The sequence below is a fragment of the Martes martes genome (genome assembly GCF_963455335.1).
Source record: "Martes martes genome assembly, chromosome: 3".
NCBI classification, from domain to species: domain Eukaryota; kingdom Metazoa; phylum Chordata; class Mammalia; order Carnivora; family Mustelidae; genus Martes; species Martes martes.
The window spans coordinates 175648770-175672156 of NC_137890.1; the positions used below are offsets into that span (position 1 = coordinate 175648770).

The following is a 23387-nucleotide window of genomic DNA, read 5'->3' on the forward strand; positions in this document are numbered from 1 at the left end:
AAAGAGCAAACAATGCTTGATTGACTCTTACTTCCTGTACCCGCCTGTTCCGCAGAAGGAAGTGTTTCTCAGGGCTTTGCAGGGGGCCGGAGCACAATGCAAGCATTGTCAGGAATCCTTCCATATTAAATAGAGCCCATTTGTCTGGATGTCACACTATGGAAGATTTTTTCCAGCAGGAGCCAGTCAGTAAGTTCCAAGTGCCTCTACCATTTCCACTGATGCCTTAAGCTGTTCCGGGTTTTTCTCTTAGAAAAGGACTGGAATGGGATCCGGGCAGAACCTATCTTGGGACAAAAGCTGATGGGACCTAGATAGCATGGACAGGATTCTCTTGGTCCCTTCTCTTTGTTCCTTTTCTTTTTTTTCTTTTTTTTTTTTTTTTTAAAGATTTTATTTATTTATTTGACAGACAGAGATCACAAGTAGGCAGAGAGGCAGGCAGAGAGAGAGGAGGAAGCAGGCTCCCCGCGGAGCAGAGAGCCCGATGTGGGGCTCGATCCCAGGACCCTGAGATCATGACCCTAGCCGAAGGCAGAGGCTTTAACCCACGGAGCCACCCAGGCGCCCTCTTTGTTCCTTTTCTATTGACGATGGGTGCGTGGGGGATGTCACGGGCAGTCCAAAGCTGCTGAGGAAACTCCAGGGCCAGAACCACAGGCTTGAATACTACAGCCTCCCTGCAAAACTCAGAAAGAAATCTTAAAATTCCAACTTGGAGTGTACGTAGAACAAGAGCTCCATTTTATGCAATTTAAAAACATATTCTTAAACATAAAAAGAAAACACTCATGAAGTTGCTATGTTGATTATGGTTTTAATTCTTTTGCTGCCAAAATCAGGGGCTGAGGTAACTTGGGGGTAATTAATTTAGAAATTAGACAGTTATGTATACTGAAGACCCAACACCTCACAGTTTGTAATACTTGCTTCTCTCCACTGAAATTCAGGTAGTTTATGCTAACTATATTTTTAATTATTTAAGTGGTCTAATTCTATGCCATACTCATTCATTTCATGAAGTTATTTTGAATAGTTTGGTGTCAAATTAACCTTGATATGTGCAGAGAAACAGAAATGATAAATTATCCTGAAATTCTTGTTTAGACATTTTATTAAAAATAAATTAATGTGGGGGTGCCTGGGTGGCTCAATCAATTAAGGTCTTGGTTTTGGCTCAGGTCATGATCTCAGGTTCCTGGGATGAAGCCCCATGTTGGGTGCACTTGGTGTGGAGTCTGCTTGATTTTTCCTTCCACCCCCCCTTAGCCTATCCTTCCTAGTGGGGCATGTGCAAGTGTGCACGTGCTCTCTCTTTCTCTGTAATAAATAAAATCTTTAAAAATGAAAAAAAAAAATGAATGTAACACATAGACTATAATAAAATTGTATCATTATTCAAATTGTGGACTATTGTTATATTTCTCATACAAATAGTGAATTTCCTTATTTTGTTCTTCAATCATATATTTAAGTACAACTGCTTGATTATGTCTCCTCCTGTTTTAAGGGAAGTTAGTAACATGCCTGAGGCCAGGTGACCAATCAATGGCAGAGCTAAGACTGTGTCCAAGTCTCTGCAGCTTAGCTCAGTGCTTTTCCCAGGCATTATACATTGATCCCTTTTATTTTATTTTTCCCAACTAGTGTAAACCTCTGTGGCAACTTTCTAAGAGCTACATTTGTGTACTTCCAATCCTGGTTTACAAAAATGTGAAAAGAAAACTTGGAAACCAGTAGGTAAATAAATTCAAAGATTTCTAGTGTTTATACCCAACGATTTGTCATAACATTAATCCAAGTGAGTGTTCCTTGATCCTTTTACGTTATGATCCAAATTATGAAAACTAACACATGATTTTTGGGAACTATTGATCGAGGGTCTACCCATCCATTCTCTCTGGAGAGGACTGAATCAGAATCTCAGGATTGGCAACACATTCACTGATCATCTCTCCCAATGACTTGATAAAACCACATAGTAAAATAGAGGAGGGCAGGCACCTGTTTCTGAATGAGCTCCTGTCCTTTCTCTGGATGCATATGCACAAGGTTCAGCTGTGGGGATACTGATCTCCGGAAAGGATAAATATCCCGAACATATGTCTGTGGCAGGATTACACAAAGAGACAAAAAAGAGTTCAGATGATTAAACATTTGACTCTCATATCCTCTTTACCCAAAGGTCAAACAAAGTTATGTATTTTCTAAAGGTTTTGTCATTTATGCTCTCCAATTCTATAAAATCCTAGGGAAGATAAATCCCCACCTCAGAAAAGCATCAAACCACCTAGGCTTAGGTCCTTTCCAAACACTAGGGTGTTACATCAGGAGCAAAGGAGCCAAGGGCAATTTAATAAAGGACATTCTGGAGGAAGAAAGTCATTTTAAAATGATGGTCTTGAGGTGCCCTTTGGTCATTAGGTCAGGTCACCATGGTCACACTCAACATAATAAAAAAGGGAACAAGGACATAAAAATTACAAGCAGACACACATACTTATTATATGGGCAACTTAATTTTTCATCAGGAGGTAATAATAATGAATGCTTAACTTGCCTTACCACCTTTAATTATTGCTTCCTACGGCAGAATCTATTATCATCTTCTTCATTTTACAGACAAGGAAAATGAAGGGCACAAAGGTGCAGTGGCCAGTCCAAAGCTGAACTGACATAAGGTGGTATCACCCAAGTGTCCATACTCCTAACCTCTGAACAACGATGCCTCCCTGAGTGAGAGCAACATTCAGGAAAAGCATGACAAGTTTCCGACACAACTCAATAGGAGAGCATCACTGCCCAGTCTCACCTTATTGTAGTGGATAAGATTCCATCGTTTATCCATGAGAAAATAATGGGTTGACTGAGATTCTGGGATATTAAAAAACTCCAGACATTCCTAGAACAAGTATAAACAAATGTTTATGGAGAACATACCATGTGCCAGGTAGTATGCTGGAAGATACAAATATCATGAAAACAAAGTAACGGCTTATAAGGATTATAGATATTGCATACTTTTTATATGTATATATGTGCGGATACACATTGGATTTGGATACACAGTTGCCCAAAGAATGACATAATAGGGACTGGTGGTGTAATATAAATCATCTGCTCTCCAAGTGCTAAAAGATGCACAATTATAAATTCAGACTGAAGAGTGAACTGTGGAGGCACAGTGGCATCTACTGGTCTCAACGCCAGGAAGAAAGCATGTTTGGTGACGCCATTAAAAACAACACAAGCTACAACACATTGAGCCATTATTGTATACTGTATTCTGAGCTCGATGCCCTCCATGTCGGTAACTTGGATACCCTGCACTAGTACCCCAGTACTGGTGAAAAAGAGTCTGAGCCTGGAGAGGTCCTTTCGATTTAGGGCACAATGGTTATGGTAGAATCAGGGTTGGGACTTAACTCTGTTTGCCTTCCTGCTACTCTAGCATTCAGTGTGAGTAGGAGAATGGAGTGGTTGTTGAAGTTTGCTGCACTGGGCCTTAGAAATTCTCTGGAGATGTCTGGGTAAAGCCTGAAGGAGGCATTTTGTACTGAAATAAGATATACACGTTTGGTACAACTGAATTTTTCAGAGGCTTTTCCTGCTCCTGTCTGGGTTTGGAGCTGTGTTCTAGGAAATCAGCTTACTAAAAGTTTGGAATCCAGATAGATGGGGAATCGCTGTAGTACTTTACTTACTACTTTACCTTAAAAGCCTTACCGGTGTGTGTAACTATGGATTGTCTTTCTGCTGAAGGGCACAACTGCCATAACCATTAAAGACACTTTCTTGACTCACCTGATTTATTCTCAGGTATATTGTTCTGCTTCTTCGCTCATTTTTGTATGTGGAAGTCAGACTGTATACTGTGCAACTAAGTGCCAGAGAAAGGGTCCCTGGCAGGATCAGCAGCTCCCAGATCCTGCCCTAGCTCCTGCAGTGTGCAACCCCAGGGCCCTTGCAGAACTACCCCCGAGTGATGCCAGGGAGCTCTGAAGCAGGAATCGATAGCATTCCCAGGGGAGATTGTACACAAGAGAGCGTCAAGTTCCATTTCAGTTGAAGGAAGAGTTGCATGTATTTGTCTACCTTAACGCAGAGCTACAATGTCGGTAGGTGTGGGGAAGATCATGGAAGTAAACCCGGGAAGTACACAGCAGTGGAGCAGATTCTACAAGGGGTAAGTCAATGCATGTATTCATTTGAAGATAGGAAAATATCATTTAATTCTAATAGCCACAGACGTTGTGCATTAAAAAATCATTTCTGTCAAAAACCATTCCTACCTTGAGCAGGGCTTCGAACTGAGTGTCCTCATGGACTGGTAACTGGGTTGGGATATCACACTCATTCTGTCCATGAACTACCAAGGTTTTGGTACCTACAGAAGGCAAACACAATCATAAGCTGAACTCCACTCTAGTCAAATTTATCTTTAAGGCACAAAATATTAAAATATTCTCAGTGGGCTGATATTTTTTGTTATTGTTACTCTTAGTGACTGCTTAAGGTAAATTATGTATTGGACTAATATCACTCTTTTATAGTTAAAATAGATGTTTTAAAAATATTTACCAATTAAATAACAAAAGCCACTATTTATGGAGTTCCCAATACTTTTATATGCATTTTATGTGCATAATATTTAAATCTCACAGCAACTCTATGGTATGGGTATTATTGTGCTTATTCTACAAGTGAGAAAACAAAGGAAATGGACTCGTAAGTTCTTACAGGTAAGAGCTTATAAGTGATTTAGTTAAAGACATATTTATTTATTTATTTATTTATTTATATTTTTTGAATAGGAGTTGAGTTTATTTGGCCACTGCAGGTCACTGTTAGAAACTATACATAAAACACCTCCCATAACATTGGCTTCTCCCTCCCCCTCCCCAGAGTCTGAAGAACACAGCATCTGCAGGTGGGCACACTGGGACTTGAAACTTCCCCACACAAGCCTTGGGTTCTCAAACAAAACATTTGAGTAACTTCGATCACTGTTTCTTTAGGTATGGAGCAAAAACAATGATGCCTACTCTGTAGAGTTCTTGGAGGATTAAACAAGACGATGGATGTATCTTAAATATCTGGCCCATGGTATGACGGAAGGTGTTATGTGAAGACTGGTGACTGAGGGTAAACTCCATTCCTCTCACAGCAGGGCTCTTTCCCTAGGGCCCACTTTTGTCTTGACTAACCTCTGACTGAAATTTAACATTTTCTTCCACTGTGAATGTAGGCAACAAATAACATCACTTTTGAGATTGGTCCAGAGGCTAAGCCTATGACTGCTGGGATGTATTATTTAGATTTATTGGATGTTTCTCATTCCCACCTCTCTCTTTCTTTCTTTCTTCTTTCTTTCTTTCTTTCTTTCTTTCTTTCTTTCTTTCTTTCTTTCTTTCTTTCTTTCTTTCTTTCCTTTTTTGGCTATAAATATGGTAGATTTTATTTTTTAATTTAATTTGATTTTTTCAGTGTTCCAAGATTCATTGTTTATGCACCATACCCAGTGCTCCATACAATATGTGCCCTCCTTAATACTCACCACCAGGCTCACCCATCCCCCCACCCCCTCCCTTCCAAAACCCTCAGATTGTTTCTCAGAGTCCACAGTCTCTCATGGTTCATCTCTCCCTCTGATTTCCCCCAGTTCAATTTTCCTTTCCTTCTCCTAATGTCCTCCGTGTTATTCCTTATGCTCCACAAGTAAGTGAAACCATATAATAATTGATTCTCTCTGCTTGACTTATTTCACTCAGTATAATCTCCTCCGGTCCTGTCCATGTTGATACAAAAGTTGGGTATTCATCCTTTCTGATGGAGATGTAATATTCCATTGTATATATGGACCATATCTTCTTTATCCATTTGTCCTTTGAAGGGCACCTTGGCCCTTTCCACAGTTTGGTGATTGTGGCCATTGCTGTTATGAACATTGGGGTACAGATGGCCCTTCTTTTCACTACATCTGCATCATTGGGGTAAATACCCAGTAGTGCAATTGCTGGGTCATAGGGTAGCTCTATTTTTAATTTTTAAAGGAATCTCCACACTGTTTTCCAAAGTGACTGCACCAACTTGCCTTCCCACCAACAGTGTAAGAGGGTTCCCCTTTCTCCACATCCTTTCCAACACACGTTGTTTCCTGTCTTGTTGATTTTAGCCATTCTAACTGGTGTAAGGTGGTATCTCAATGTGGTTTTGATTTGCATTTCCCCGATGGCTAATGATGATGAACATTTTTTCATGTGTCTGTTAGCCATTTGTATGTCTTCTTTGGAGAAGTGTCTTTTCATGTCTTCTGCCCATTTTTTGATGTGATTATTTGTTTTTTGGGTTTTGACTTTGAGGAGCTCTTTATAGATCTTGGATATCCGTCCTTTGAAAGACACATTTGCTTAGCAGAAGAGTCAGAATTCAAACCCTAAACATGGCAACAAGTACTATATCCCTGTATTTTAAATGAGATGATCATGCAGTAATGGTTGAGAAAATATAAACAGAGATATTAGCAAAACCATGACAAGCACCTGGAATGCAGTTTAAATTTACATTTTCTGTATTTTACTTGGCTAGGGAGTTAGTACTTATTCTACTTCATTCATTCATTATAAGTCTTTGAGAATGTCATGATATACCTTGACTTTTAATGAGCTGTTTTTAAGTCTGTGAATGACAACATGAGCTTCTTTGCTATAATAAAAACCGATCACCTTGTTGGATAACCTATTGAACATATAAATACACAATTTCCATTTATGGAATGCTTGCAATGAGTCAGGTATGATAGCAAGTATTTTATCTACCTGAACGTATTGATTACTCATGATTGTGCCATATGAATCACATCCTTGTTTTACCCATGAGTAAAGAAAGCTTGAAAAATGGTGTACTTTTTTTTTTTAGTTAATACTAACCATATTAATAAATGGCAGTAAAGTGATTTTAATGCAGACCTCTACACTGCCATAACCTGTGTTCTCATCTTTATAAAATTGTGTCTTTCTCTTTATTTTAATGCACGGATCATCTCATATTTTCTTAGTCACTGCACCAGGATAAAGACTTGGAAGAATTTCTATCTTAAGGAAAAGCAAGCTATCAGGAGTGAAAAAGACCCTTAGCTCAAGTTTACATCACACTTCATGTTCTTTTGTTGCTCTCCTTTCTTTCTTCCTGCTTGTCCCTTTTCCAATTTTTCATAAAGCCGTCTCTCATGGAGTTTACAAAGATCTGGGGTCCATGCCATGCAAACAGTATTGTTCCCCTTGTGGTGCCAAACATTCATTCAGAAAGACTCCCTGTTCAGCTGGCCCTGTGTGATAGACTCAAATAAATCTTCAACCCTGGCTGCTCTTCAAGGGCTGACTCACGTGGCTCGGTTCTGATGTCTCCCCTTTCATCTGGCAACTGCTGACTTTTGAAAGGTCTATTGTACTTCTTCAGATTGTATTAAACAAAAATTCTTTGAAGCCCTCAACACCAGGGTCAGGACTCTTGACAATCTTCTCATGAATGAAAGAGGCGGCCGGTCTTTAAAAGGATTATTTATATGTTTAAACAAAGAGAAAAGTTATGTCATCCACTAGCAGTAATGGGTTACCTGGCATGGAAGCCGTCACCAGCAGCTTTACCTCGCACTGCTCCTTCTTCATGGTCTGCTTGAGATCCTTGAAGAAGAGGCCCTCTACATAACCCACCACCTCCCACAGGAAAGTCAGGGTGGCTGAAATGGCGTCCATTCCCCACTCGCAGGGGGTCCGCACGAAGTACATGATTAATCCCACCTAGAAGAACAGGAAGAGGTCACAAAGCCACGATAACCCTGAGCAAACATTCTCATTCCCTTGGCTCTTTTTTTCTTAATCAAGTATTCTTTTGTTCCTTCATATTCTCTGTTCAATGGTTCCTCTAATACTTTCAGTGGCCGTGAGCAGGAGAGAGTAGAACTGGAAAGCCAACCAAAACAGGTTGGCATACATTTTTGTGTATCATGGGAATGGTGATTTTAGACAAAAGCAGAATATTGTTTTTCCAGGCTTTAAGTCGCTTGGTAGTTCAGGTACTGAGGCCACCCCAAATTGATCTCTATGTGACGTTTGCTGAAATGGTATTTGCAGATTGGATTATGTCTAACCGGGGAACCAGTGAACACTGTGCTTGGCTGAATTGGTGAACTTAACAGATTTTTCTTTGTGTCTCCTAAAATCTTGAAAATCTCTGTGCCCTTTTGTACATATTAAAATGTCTCATCATAAAGCAATTTTTTTGTTAATAGGAGAATATATTAAACATTCTCTAATTGAAATAAAAGGCGGATTGACTGTAATCAGAATGTGTATTTCAACAAATTTTGATGAAATTAGTTTTAAGGACCTTATTCAACAGTATACAACAAAATCATAAAGAAATAACATCGAAGTTTCCCCCCTCATGGCTTTATCGATTATATCTTGAAAAATTTCTTAATCCCAGAAATCTTTCTAGTTATGTTGAAAGGATCAGCCTATGGTGTTACTAACCTAACCTGCTTTGGTAGTTCTGAAGGCTAACCACCCTAATGAGGGCCAAACCTCACCTCTAGGAGAATCTATCAAAGACAGGGAAAGGTGGTAAGTCCTATGGGGTTTGTGTGTGTGTGTGTTGTGTGTGTGTTTTTGGTTTTGGTTTTTTTTGGTGGGGGTGCAAAAAGGTGATTTTATTAAAGGACAGGGACAGGATCCGTGTTCAGAAGGAGCTACTGCCCATCCTATGGGTTTAAAGTGCCTTGGTCTGGGCACCTGGGTGGCTCAGTGGGTTAAGCCTCGGCCTTCAGCCCAGGTCATGATCTCAGGATCCTGGGAACGAGCCCTGCATCGGTCTCTCTGCTCGGTGGGGAATCTGCTTGCTCCTCTCTCTCTGCCTGCCTCTCTGCCTACTTGTGATCTCTCTCTCTGTCAAATAAAATAAAATCTTAAAAAAAAATAAAATGCCTTGATCCATCAGAAATGAGGCTTCCTTAAAACTCATGCAGTATATCAGATTCCTTCTCTGTCTTTCACATCTTCAATGCATCTGGCGATATGTGGGCTGGTCAGGGTGGGCCTTTCTTGTGGACAGTAGAGGAATGAAGTTTGAGATGGCAGGCATGCTCACGAAGTGTTACTGTATATTTTTAAGTTGAGGATTTGGAGATTTATTCCCTTAAAACTATCTAAGCACCAAATCCCTTTAAAAGTTTTCATACACCCCGAGATGGGCTCAAACCCCAGGGTGAAGGTCACTGGGTCACAGTTAAATAAATAGTCCCCGACAAAATTAGAAGAGATAGGTCACTGGTCCCAACATGCCCACGATACATATCCTTAAGTCATTAGTAAAAAGAGACACATGATAAGGGTAATGGTTTAAAAAGGAATTTGTCCTTCACTGTTTTACCATTCTGACTATAAGGCCCCGCCTCTAGTCCATTCAAGGCGTCCATATACTTGGGATTTGGGGAAAGATTAGGGTTTGGAGAGAAATGAAAAATAGGAATTTATATTCATGTAAAATAAGGTTATACAACAAAGCCAAAGTGTTGCCAGATCTTTTCTCTATTAGCTTGTCAATTACCTAGGTAGGAGGATCTATGTCTGCCATTAAGGCTTATTAGGAGTTGACAGGGAAGAGTATGGAAGACAGGAAATGAAATGTCCATCTTCTTTTCCCAAGGCTGAAGGACAATGGCGAGCAGTGGTCCAGGTGAGCATCTCCCCTACCCAGGGACCCGAGGAAATGGGCAGACACACTGAAGGGACTTTTGCCTCCAGTCTCTGTTAGGGTCTCTGACGGAAGTTTACCTCAGAGCCGTTCGATACCAGCTGGAATGCTACACAAACGTGGTAGGGCACATTTTTAACCTGAGGAAGGCCCTGACGTATGGCTTTGATAACCTACCTTTGGTTTTTGTGTTGTGTACATAGGACAAAGAAATAGCAGAAAGTTTGACTAGAGAACTTTCTGGATAGAATCGCCACAGACTGGCGTCACTGAGCCTAATGCTCTAGCCAGGGATCTCCCTAAGCTGGAGCCACAGGGGACATGCAACCAGAATCTAGAGGGGTGTTTAGCACCAGCAGGAGCTGAGGTGAGGTTGTCTCTCCGCAAGTACCACTGGGGCCCACAGACTGAAGTCATAGCAGCCATGGGCTTTGGCTTCCACCAGCCAGGCATCTAGCAACCAGTCAGATAAAGAACATTATCTCACAAAGGGAGGAGCCAGAGCAAACACTGAACAAGAGACAGAAAGCTGAACAAATGTAGGGAGTGCTGACAATACTGACGCCAGTCTTGGACCTCCATCTCATTCATGTCCATGCAGTGACTGCCCTTGTTGCTACGTGTCCCAAGTCCCTTGGAGGTGAAGGTAGGCCCTGACCAGAATGTTGGAAGGCTACACTTATTCCTCATCGCCATGCCCTTGCTCTATAAAAGCTGTGGATTAAGGCCTGGACTTTGCAGAAAATAGCTGTCTGGTCCTTGGATTGGTGTCTGCCCCCTCTTCCCTGTCAGTAAGTTACTCTGAATACAGTTCTGTATGAATGGTATGGAGTGGCTTGCTTCGTTTTTCCATCTCAAAAGTTCTCTGTCTGGAGGATATTTTGCTGTCCTCCCTCCATCTTCCAACAACAAAGATCTTTTTTTCTCTCCAACCCCACATAATGTTTAGAGATGAAAGAAGTTGGAAGGGAGGAGAATTCCTAGAGACTAAATATTTTTAGCCAAGAGAGACTGAACACTATCCAAAGTTACTATTTATATGTTTTTATCAGTCTGAACTTAAGACTGGATTGGACACTTATTTATATTCTTTCCCTTGTCAACCAGCTGGTGGACACTCAGGAAGAAAGCCAAATCAGTCATAGATGAGAGAAAGGCATTACACATTTTCTCTGCACATAAGAGGTGTAGTGTTAAGTTTTTCATTCTGTTACAGATGCATGTGGATACCTCTTCTCTTTCCCTACCTGCCAAGAGACTGACAATTGTAAGGGAGAGAGAAAAAGTCCTCCCAACACAAACATTCACGCAGCCATGTGTCTGGATTAAGGTGGTTTCAAAGAAGAGGCATCAAGCTAATAACCCCCAACCTGCATATTCATTTAGGGTATAACGCAGAGATCCTATAGAAACCGGAATATTCTGGAGGGTTCAGGAAGGAGCTGTCAGGATGGTTTAAAGCAAAGATAGTTGCTATGGAAAAATACACTCACAAATACTTTCCATCTAGGGCAACATTTGCCTCTGTGTGTGTGTATTTTAAAAGCGATATAGGAAAAAGGAAAAATACTAGAATGACATATAAGGTTTCTGAACAGAAAACTAAAATTAAGAACCAACATAAGCAAGTTGTATAATGCCAAAGGAAGATAGAGATGACACTGACATTTGCTGAGTGCCCACCACATGCCAAGTAGTGTGTCGGGAGGGGCTTCCCCATACGAACAATGGTGAATTTAGCTGACCATGATCTACCTTCAGTCACATCATTAATGGGAATTTATTGGCAAAAATCCCTATGGCCTTTTCCCTCATGTTGCTGCTTCCCAATTGGGAATGAACACTTACTGGAGGTGAAAACTCACCAAGTAGTTGAAGAGGATGTGAGACGTCTGAGCAGGAAAATCTCCAATATTTAAGAGAAGTTTGCGCAGCATGTACATTAACTCATCCTGAAAGAAGAGGAGAATTTCTACATCTCATTCAGTGCCCATACTATAGGAAATAAAATTAACTTCTTGAAAAATGGGGGAGGCTCTTACTTTTCCCTCTTGTTGATTTCCATTATGTTTGGCATTTTAATGTAGTATATGTGATACTTATTAAACAGCATTTAAACCAACTATAATACCTTCTCTTAGGGGCTAAACTATGAAATCACTGAACAGTAGTTAGTTTTTTTTAGATAAAAATTTAGACTCTGTCTATTGGTCATAGACAAATCATAGGAGAGCAATACATTTACTCAACTCTACTTGCTATAATTTCCAGATGTGATGGAAATGTAAGGCAGACCTATCTTGAGAAGCCATTAAACAAATGTGGTTTAATGAACTTCACAGGTCTGCTTCCTAGGTTTTGAGTCAAAGAGGTAAAGAGCTAGGTTGAGAGAAGATAAATAGAGATGTGTATAATTAACCTTACCTTTCAGAAACTAAATTTAATCTTCCAACAAATAGCACCATAACACAAAAAATGAACAAATACTTTTTAATTATCAGTGCTTTTTTGCCATTGCTCAGAAAACGACTTTTATTTGACATAATCTTACAGGTGGCCTACTAAATTAGATTTTTGTGATTAGTGGACAGTTTCAACTATTCTAATAATCCTACCTACATCACAGACTACCAAGCAATCAAATTCAGGAAATGTACCCATTACTGAGAAACACTATACTGAACTTAATCTTTGACTAAAAGACTGAAAGTCTCTCTGTATCTTGGGGCCATCACTGCTCTTGTACCAAACACATATGGAGACATCAGTCAATGGAACAATTTGAAGGAAAGCAGCAAAGTGCAGTACTGCTCATTATCATTACCTAAAGCATGTATTTGCTCTGGGTCAGAATTGATGTTCTATGCATAGTGCTGTGAAGCCCACTGTTTGCTTTTAACGGTGTTCACACACATAGCTACATGGCTATACTCTAAAGAAAGAGGAATTTACTTGTCTATTGCTGATGGTCAGTTTTTCCAGAAAATGTCGAAGAACTGTTGATGGATCTTCAATTAGACAATTCCATAAGACTTGCTGGGCCACAGCGCTCACTTCAGAAGAGAGAGGACATTGAACATTTGTCTTAAATAGAGATACAGTGTTAATATGCTATTCAAACAATTTACTAAATTTTAATTAGTCTGTCTTTTTTTTGCCTTAACAAGATTCTGCGAACTCTTTTTTGTTGAAAGGTAGATATTTGTTTTCTTTTCTGCTTATTTCTGAACATTTTCACCTATAAAGAAAAGGTAACGAAAAGGATAGGATGCTCTTGAGATTTTAGAATGGCTTTTGTAAAGAACACACTTGCGATGTACAATGGTGTATCATTCACCCTTAAAAGAAGGAAATCTTGCCATTTGTGATAATGAAGATGGATTTTGAAGACATTATGTGAAAGGAAATAAATCAGACAGAAAAATACAAATACTGTATGATCTCACTTACATGTGGAATCTAAAATAAACCAAACTCATCGATACAGAGACCAGACTGGTGGTTGCCAGAGGTGGGGTGTGGCAAATGAGTGAGAGTGGTCCAAAAGTAAAAACTTCCAATTATAAGATAAATAAATAAATTCTAAGGCTATAATGTACAGCCTGGGGACTACCGTTAACAACATTGCCTTGCATATTTGAAAGTGCCTTAGAGAGGAGATTTTAAAAGTTCTACAGAAAAAAATGTTGCTACAGGTGGTCATGGGTAAACTAAACTTATTGTGGTAACATTTCATAACATATACATATATGAAATTATTATAGTGTATGCCTAAAACTAATACAATGCAATATGTCAATATCTCAATTTTTAAAAAGAATACGTTAGTGAATCTTTGTTTTGGAAATTACCCTAATACTAGGAGTGGTGAGTATTTATCAAATTGGTCATATTTCAATGTTGGTTATATGGAGAAATTTCTAAAGTAATTATTTGGTTTTTAGGAAATATGTTTTGGTTTAGAATGCATATGAATTAGAAATGATCTTTAATTGTTTACCTGGAGGCTTTAAATAGTATCTCGCTCAGTGAGATAAAGTAGTTAAGCCAGTCCTAATTAGGCTCCCACTTCTAATGAGGATGTCTTAGGATTAAATAATTATTTCTAATGTGAAGAAAGTGCTTCTTCTTCTTTGGGGAGAATGATCGGGCCAAGACTGCCTGGAAATGCCCATGCTAGGGAAACAGGTGTGTAGAAGTGAGTGGAAGATAAGCTGGGGGATCTTCAGTCTAAATGGTTTAGTTAGTGTTCTAAACTAGAAATACAGGATTTAGCATGAATTTGTCATCAGCCTATATTTTAAACAAAGGATACCAATATTTTGCCTCCAAAACCAACCATCCAATTAAAAATATGAACTATATAAATGAATAATATTAACAAGAGATATGTAAATATAAGTTTTAACTTCCATGTGTCTATAAATAATTAAAACAGGTGTGGGTTTTTCTTAGGTTGAAATTGATTACTAAACTATCTGCACATTATTTTTGTTCTAATTGCTGAAGTAGGGCAATTTAATAGTGAAAACATGAAAAATACAGAAAGACAGACAAGTAGGACTGGTAAGTCTACCAAACACAGAAACAACTATAAACATTTTGCAGTATGCCCCTTCAAATATGCAAAATATATATGTACACATTTTCAAAAATAATATGCAGAAAATACTCTTAGTACTCAGTTTTTTACTTAACAATATATTATTAACATATTAACATTCTTCTAGAATGTTATTTCTAATATACACAGAATGCTGTCATATGGAGGTAGCATGATCAACTAATTGCTCATTGGACATTTAAACTCTTCCTAAAAATTTGTTGTTTTTTTTTATATAATGTACAATGTGAGGCATCCTATTTAGACCCTTATATAGTTCTAATCATTGCCCTAGGAAATGGCTGGAAGTCAAAATCTATATCAAAGGGCTTTCACACTTTTAAGGTTTTTGACACATACTGTGACACTGTTCCAGAATGCTTGTACTGAGCTCCACGCTCCCATCAGCAAGGTGTGAGAATTCTTCTTTTCCCTGAATCTTTACCAACTACAGATATTTCTAAGATAACCTTTGTATGGTAGCTACACTTGTAGTGAGCAGGGCATAACATACAGAGAAGCCGAATCACTATGTCGTACATCTGAAACTAAGGTAACACTGTATGTTGACTATACTCAAATAAAAAAAAATAAAATGAGAAAATATTTGCACTTTTTTAGATGAAATGTAAAATTTCATTGTTGTCTTAAGCAACAACGTTGTTTACAGATCATATCGACTATTGGTCTGTGTGTTTATATCCTTTACCCATTTTTCTGTTAGGGTTTAAAAAACATCATTATTGAGCTCTAAGGCTTTTTAAAATAACAACATTAAAAATACTGGCTTCTTGTCTATCACAAAGATCACTCATCTTTACCCCTCGTTTATCATTTCATTTGGCAACTATTCTCTTTAGGTAGCATGTCTGGAAAGGTAATCAAGCAGGATAGATGGCATTGGTGGTACTGAGCTAATAAGTAAGATTTTCTAAGGTGGCTAGAATTACTACTTGATTTTCATGTGGCCAAATAAATGTTATTTGGTTCTCTGGTCCTCAACAATACTTCCGGAATTCAAGTATTTATTTTAAATACAATTTTTTGGTCATAAAGGTAGTGGGACACGGAGATGAAGACATTGATAATGTTAGTAGAGTATACTACAAATCTGTAATTGTAATATGTACACAAAACAATTCAACATGTGACCAGTAATTACTGTCTTCAAGAGCACCCCACCATCCTCCAACAGATAACAGCTTAAATATTTTATTAGAGTTATTGATGGTTTCGCTAATCAAAACGGATACCTGCTACTCCATCTTCCCGCACTTCACCATCCTCCATTAGATGAACGATGGGGAGCACCGCTGCACAGATGCATGCTGGGAACACCGCTTGAGGAGGCTGAGGTACATGGTGGTTTGGTGTGTGTTCAGTGGTGTGTTCCTCATCTGAAGAGAGAGAGATCATCGGGATGCTTTTCTCAGTATTGTAATTCTAATGCAACATTTCTCAGTTCAAACTTTCCTATTTAACCTTCTCTTGGTCTTAGGTATCTAGGTGTCTCAGCACCATTTGTCGAAAAGACAATTCTGTCCTTACTCGATTTTCATGGTACCCTTTTCAAACATGAAATCAACATGAATATGACGGTTTAGTTCTTGTTGTTCAATTCTAGTCCATTGATTTACTGTCCATCCTTATGTCGAGACCACACAATATTAACTGCTGCCGTTCTGCAGTTAAGTTTTGAAATTAGGAAATGTGAGTCTTTCCGCTTTGCTCTTCATTTCCAAGATTATTTTGACTATTCAAGTATGTTGAACCATCATACTTTTTGGTAGGAATGTAAAGTGACACAGTTACTTTTGAAAATAGCTTGGCAGTTTACCCCACAAAACTTGTGCATAACTGTTATAGTAGTATAATTTAGAATAGCCAAAAAGTGGAAACAACCCAAATGCCCATTAACTGGTGACTTAATAAACAATGTGGTATAGCCATATAATGGAACTTTATCTGGTAATGAAGAACTGATATATGTGACCACATGGAGGAACCTTGAAAATATTCTGACTGGAAATATCTAGTCACAAAAGGCTGTATATTGTATGCCTCTATTTATATGAAATGTACAGAGTAACAAATCTGTAGAAATAGAAGATAATTTCTTTCCACAGGTTGGAGAAAGGGTGGATGAGGAATGACTGTTAATGGGTATAAGGTCTCCTTTCAGGATGATGAAAATATTCTAAAATATTTATGGCTAGAGGTGCTAACCATTGCATAATGGTTGCATAATATTGTATAATAACCAATGTATTGTATACTTCGAAAGGGTGAGTTTTATGGTACCTGAATCATGCCTCAATAAAATTATATCTGTTATGAAAAATATAATTGAGCCTTTGGCCCAATCCCTGTAAGTTGTGATTAATTAGCACTGGTCATTTGAAGTTCCCAAGGGTTACACAGCCAAGGGTTGAGGATCACTGGTTTCTGCAGAACTTTTTAATAACTTTATAAATCAGTGATGAAATTTGTGTAATCATGAGCAGCGAGTCCCAGACAGTTATTCACGATTAGAGAAAACATATTTTTTAAATTCGTGGAACTGAAGTGTATCATATCCTCCCCATCCAGAATCAGATTTCATTATAGGAGTAGCATGAACTCTGGTCTTCCTTTGATCGTTAAATTATTCCAGAACAATATTCTAAAGCATCCTATTCCATCCCAAGTAGATTTTAAAAATACTGATGTGTGGGTCCCATTCTTAGGAATCTTGATTTAGTCTTGGTTGTGGCCTGAGTATATTTTTAAAGCTCCTCACTTGATTGTAATGCATAGCCAGGGTTGAAAACCCATAGCAGTATGATTGTTTGCAATGTAACTAAAATAGAACCAATTATAAAGGACAATTGCTAGAGAAAAAATATTTTTTAGGCTACCACTCAATCTAATACTTATTTTTTGAACTTCAAGTCCTGAGACAAGTTATTTAATGACGGCAGTGAAGCGTAGTAAGAATACTAACTGGCAAATGTTTCAAAACACAAACAAGTCATGAGGAATAAATAACATATTTCTAAGAGGACACACCTTCAGCACTAACAGCTGAACGCACAGACCAGACTGACCCTCGGCGGAAGGAGTAATTCCTGTGGGAAGTGCTGGAGGTACAGGACGGACTCACAGACAGTCGACGGGATGCCAGATTGGTGACTTCTTCTACTGGCAAAGAAAATGGGGAATGTGACCTTTGGTTTTGTAACAAAGTTGTCATCATCACAGCTATAACTGTATTACGTTACAAGTGAATACTTGCTCTTCTGAGTATAAGACTCAAGTAATTTAGAGTGTACTTAACAAATAGAAAAAAATCTTTTAGAAACACAGACAGAAAATTCCTCCCATAGATTCCACAAAAACAGAGCAGAGAATCACTGAATTAGAATGGTTCATAAATTATTTCTGATGCCAACCAACAAATTGGTTGCATTTGTGAAGGCTGATAGTTAATGGACTAACCCCATTTTTAATGATGAAAGATTGACTGCATTTACTTTAATAATACACTCTGAATTTAGCTGTTCTCTGAATCATAATCACTATTGGTCCATTATCATATTGGTTCATTCAATGTGACTAAATCGCTCCTCTAGAAACAGGCCAACTCCAAAAATGAAGAACATAACAGCTTTCCTCTTTCTTTTGCTAGTGTCAGGAGGTGAGAGACACACACACAGAGGAGTGCATATCACCTCACATCACATAAAATCATTAATGTTCGTTTCAAAGCCAGTCCTTTCCACTTCCTGTGCCTTAGCCCCCCAGGATGTCCCATGTGTAGGGGGCACCTTCTTCTTCTGGCTCTGAGTTGGGCGTGCAGGTGGGCTCGTAACAAGCCTCCTGGGTGATAGGGATGGCGGTGATGAGGCTGGCTTCTCTACCGAGACGTTTCTTCTCTTCCTCCTGTTGCAAGTTCTTTAGGATGTGTTCTGCTCTCTGATGGGAGCGGGACACGGCCCGGGCTGAAAAGGATTTCTATGGAGACATGAAGACCAGTTTATTTTATAGAAACTAGTCTGCAAGGTCACAACCATGAAGAGTGTTCCCATAGAATTACACAAATGTGGCACTTTGCAGAAAATGGAAGGGCACCCATGATCTAGTTTCATGGCCATTTGTTTGTATTTTTTCTGCCAGGTATCCAGGTTGTGTGTAACTAAGTTATTCATTTTCATTCAATCAGACTGATTCTTCAAGAATATCTTTAAGTTTTGGGATTTCACCTTTAGAATTTGGGGCGATATCAATGATCCACTCTTTAAACATTCAAATCAAATAAAAAATTTTAATACTCTAGTCCTTTCCACAACTATTTGAAATGGTTTTAAATGAAGGACATTTATTTCATAAGGTTAATAAAAGGGAAAGAACCATGGAGAGAAGGAGGAATGGGATATCTCACATAAACCAAATAGTTATATGATTTATTTCATGTTTGTATCTCAGGTATCTACCACACCATAAATACTTAATTATAGTAGGTAAATAGAGTGACACACTGCAAATACTCAACAATATTTGTAGGAACAAAGTGAACAGAAATTATGAGAATTGATAGCATTACTAAGGTTGAATACAGGATCTTTACATAAGACTAAAAGTTTCTATTGCTGAAAGGTACAGGAGCAATTAAGGGCATTAGGTGGGCCACATGGCAATTTGTTTGCAGGTCAGGGGTTAAGCTGATTTATTATATTAAGGTAAAGTAATAATTGTGGAATGAGAGAAAGAAAACTGGATATAGAATCTGGGGTCTTGGTTTCAAATGTCTTGCAAACTTGTATACAGAGAAATTATATTCTCTATCCAATAACCAATATTCATTGGCTCAAATGACTCCATTGTCTATATGGGAGACAAATCCAAGATCCTTACATCAGTGATTCAGATGCTGGATTTTCTGTATAAACATTTTCATGGGTAGAGAGCTCAAACAGTTCTTCAAAGAAAACTACAATGTCTAGCAAATGTGTAATGTACAAAAATGTTCAACCTAACTTCATATATTCAAGTGACTTTTTAAAGAATTGCAAATAAAAAAACCAATGACTTTGTTTTTTGCCACTCAAAGTGGCATTAACAAAATAATACTGGCTAATTTGAATAAAGATGACACACTTTCCTTTTCTATTGTATATGGGTAAAATGGTAAAATCTTCCTGGGGCTATTTTGGTGGTATATCAAAAATCTTTAATATTTATATACTGATTATCCTAAATTCCATGGGAATTTGTAAAAGAAAATAGTCATGGATTTGTGCTGAAGAATATATCTATTTTCTTTTCCTTTTTTGATTTTCCATATTTTCTACATTACTCTTGTAATTCAGAAAATTCAACAGGTGAAAAATGCGTATTTTGCACTCCTTTTTTTCAAAAACATTTATTCTTTGTTCTTGTCTATGAATGGACAGTTCTCTCAACTTAACTGTTTGTGAATTCTATTACATGTAGCACTGATATATTAGAGTACAAAAGACCTGAGGTCTCAGAGTGATATTTGTGGTGATGATACTAATGATCAACAAAATGAAGAACAGACCAACGTCCAAACAAGGAAATAAGAGCTGCCAACTCAGTTCTTTTTCTTATTCATCCAGGGTCAATCTCATTACCTTTTGGGTAGCTTAGATATTACAGGTTAGGTGAATATCTTTGCTTTATAATAACTAGAGACAAAAGTGCTACACTTGGACAAGAAATCAATGGCTAATGCTTTTAACAGTTGTGAAAGGTGGCTGCTACTGAGATCATAAAACAAAACTGTGTTGGCTTAGAGGTCTGCTAATGCTCACTACTGCATATTAGTTCCTTCTATTCTATTCACAAGAACAAAGATCTTTCATGGCTGATTCTCTGTGCTATGACATTCTGATGACAAGAACAAATTTTCTCATGCACTCATAGTCCTTCTCTCTTACATGGACACCGTGGAGCCTGAAGTGATGAGAAAGAAAGTGCCTGTTACTCACAGACTGGTCTTCATTAATGGGGTCCTGGACACTCCCGCTGCATTGAGGGACCCAAGGGGGATCAAACATTGGGACAGATGGCATTCCAAGCACTGGTGAGGGCAGGGTGAAGTTTATACTGGGAGGCGGGATCTGTTAGTTGATATCAGAAGAATGAGGTAAGACAGAAAATAAGCTAGAATGAGTCGAAGTATAATTATGAAATCATCTTGTAGAGTACATGATGTTACAGAGCACAGGGTGAACATCTTTTGGTCTCAGTTTAGTCATTAAAAAACGGACAGTTTCAAATATATGATCTCTATTTGCATTAATGACCCCATCCTCCAAAAAAAATCTATCTGTATAAATACAGCAAAGTATCTCAAAGATTATACCCCAAACATTTATGGGCATACCTCTGGGATGGTAGTGGGATCTTGGGGTTTGTAGAAACTTGATTTTCATACTCTACCACTCTTTTATATTTCAGTATTTTTTAAAACAAGAATTCATTCATTCATGTATGATTTAGCTTTACTTACATAATCACAGAGAAAAAGAAAAAGAAGCATCCCTTGGGCCATACACTGTAGATTTGAGGTTCAAGGATTTAAACAAGCCTTGGGTTGGGTTTGCAAATCTAATTCCTGTGGCAGACGTATCCCTCACCTTGAAAATCTGCTGGGCTCCTTCCTCCATCCGGGGCCAGACCTGGTAGCGAAACCTCCAGAGTGTGTGGAATTTGAGAACAGCGTTCAGCCTCTGCACTGTCTCTGGGTGGTGGAACTCGGACATCAACATGTCAGACACAGCCTCAGGGACTTTCACCGCACACAGCAGGAACATGGCAGCTAGAGACAGCCAACAATTCATCAGCGACACATCTTTTAATTTTGCCTGGACCTGGGGGACGGGGAGAAGTGGGGCACTGTTCCTATCTCCTGAAAATTACTCCTGAGCTAAGGGAACCAGGCTACCAGGACTGGTGAAAGCAAATCTTATTTCAGCCATTGGAAACCAAACATGATCCTTTGTGCCACCCACGGTCTTCCAATATCCGGCGAGGGCAGTGACAGCATGATATTTCTGTAGAATACCTCATTCCAAGCAGTCTTACTTTGGCTCACAGTGAAAAGTGAATGTGAGAGGAAGCAAATGAAAAGAGGAAATAATATACCAAAATATCCCTTTTAGAAAATGCCAAGAATCATGTCATAGTAATCCTGGGATAGTGCATTAAAATGACCATTAAAAACTGTCCCAGCTATATTAAAAATAAAATCCACATTGTACATGTATTAGAAACCTCCACCCTTCTGAGAGAAGAGACGGAGAAGCCAAAAGGGATTTCATGAATCATAATACCATTGCTGTTTTTTAATTTTGGGAAAAGTCAAATATCAGTAAGAGGAAGGCCAAGTGCTACCGTAAGTTACAAAGTTAATGAATAATGGGGCAGAAAAATACACTCTGTAGCATAGATGCATGAGTCAGCGTCCATCATAAAAACACAATTTAAAATCTCTCTTGTAGTTTTCTTCCTGGATCATCAAAACATACTCAGACAATTGTGTCAGGACAGTGGGTGTTGAGTGCCCCCTCTGAAACCCCTCTGCTAAGTGCTCCTGGGAAAGCCTCTCCACCTCTCTCAGTCTCTGTTTCTTTAGGGGCAGAATGTCAGTGATGGTGATGGTGATGATGATGCTATTTGCCTCCAAATTTGTTGTTATGTAAAGGTACAATAATGCATGAGAAAGAGCTCTGTGACGTGAAGAGTACGAGAGGCTTCTAACACCTGTCTTATTTTCTGGAGGCAATGTGACATATGGGAGGGACATCTATGTGTGCCGTCGGAAGGCCTGGGTCTGGTGTCCCGGCCCCGCTGCTTCTGATCTGTGTACACTCAGAGAAGTCCCTTCAATCCTCTGAATTGCCATTTGCTCACATATAAAGTGGTTATTACGAGGGTCAAGTAAGACCATGTATGTGCTATGGTTCTATAAGAAATGTTAGCTCTTGTGACAATTGGTGTTTGATAATCCTTTTCTTTATCCTATTAGCTTTTTAAATTTCTACTCGTTCTCCTTTCTTTACTTTTCTTTAAAATGTGCTCTACTCTGTCTCAATTTTTATTCGCCATGGTCTCTCTTTACATCATTGCAAGCTGCAGTTCTATCTACTTCAATCCCTGTCCTGAAGCAGTTTTCTGGTAATGCTCACTAATCAGTAGATCCACTGGTACTTTTTATAGCATTTGTTTCCTTTCAGTTTTTAACACTTTCATGACCATCTCCTTGAAGAGCTATCCTTTGCTTGCACAGTTTGAGGTTGAGTTCTCCTACTTTTCTGGTCATTTTCCAGGGTTTGCTGCTGGGCACTGCGCTTCCTGTCCTCTGAAGATAGAGATGGCTGGTGGCTTAGTATCCAACTTTCTGCTCTTTATTCCGTAGATTCTTCCCCCAGAAATCCCATCCATGCTCACAGCTTCAGCTGCCTCAAAGATCAGATTTTCCCCCAAGATTATCTCTACCTTTGTCCTTTTCTCATTAGCTTTAATGTCATGACACCAAGGATTCATCTTCTAATCATCTGAAACCAAACTGCTTTACTTGTTGCTGCCATATTCAATACATACTCTATATACAACACTACTCTTTTTTTCTAGAACCCGTGAATGGTTTTCTACAGTTCAGTGGAAAGTCCATACTCCTATGAGTGTCATTCAAGGGCTGTTACAATCTAAGTCCCACTCACTTGTCTAATACCATGGACTGGAGACCCCTCTACAAAAGCCATCCCAGTCTCAATTCCTCCTCAGGCTTTCCAAATAAGCCCCATGCATTTCCACATCCCATGAGGCTTTGCACATGCCATCTTCTTTCTTCTAGCTTTCTTTAAAGCCCAATCTACCTGTTCATATCTTCCATGGAAGTTTCCATGGCTATCTTTTATTTGAGAGCGTGCCCTTCCCTGAGGCTCTCTCAGAAACATGTGGTAGAGAAGAAAAATCCAAGCTTTAATGCAAACAAAAATATTTTACAAAGACATTTGTTGTAATG

General features: G+C 38.7%; 1 protein-coding gene across 5 annotated transcripts in view; it reads right to left on the reverse strand.

Moving 5' to 3' along the window:
- UNC80 (unc-80 homolog, NALCN channel complex subunit) overlaps positions 1–23387 on the reverse strand; it is a gene marked incomplete at both ends in the record, with an annotated part of 220728 nt that overhangs the window by 52838 nt on the left and 144503 nt on the right. For 4 of the 5 annotated variants that reach the window (XM_080799158.1, XM_080799155.1, XM_080799157.1 and 1 more), the window contains 11 exons: positions 2005–2106; positions 2813–2902; positions 4293–4387; positions 7616–7799; positions 11619–11705; positions 12706–12806; positions 15610–15753; positions 17405–17536; positions 18163–18349; positions 20347–20478; positions 20998–21179. In XM_080799158.1, the coding sequence (XP_080655284.1) occupies positions 2005–2106; positions 2813–2902; positions 4293–4387; positions 7616–7799; positions 11619–11705; positions 12706–12806; positions 15610–15753; positions 17405–17536; positions 18163–18349; positions 20347–20478; positions 20998–21179 (1436 nt within the window). The remainder of the gene's footprint in view (positions 1–2004; positions 2107–2812; positions 2903–4292; positions 4388–7615; positions 7800–11618; positions 11706–12705; positions 12807–15609; positions 15754–17404; positions 17537–18162; positions 18350–20346; positions 20479–20997; positions 21180–23387) is intronic. The other variant, XM_080799156.1, reaches the window with a different exon arrangement.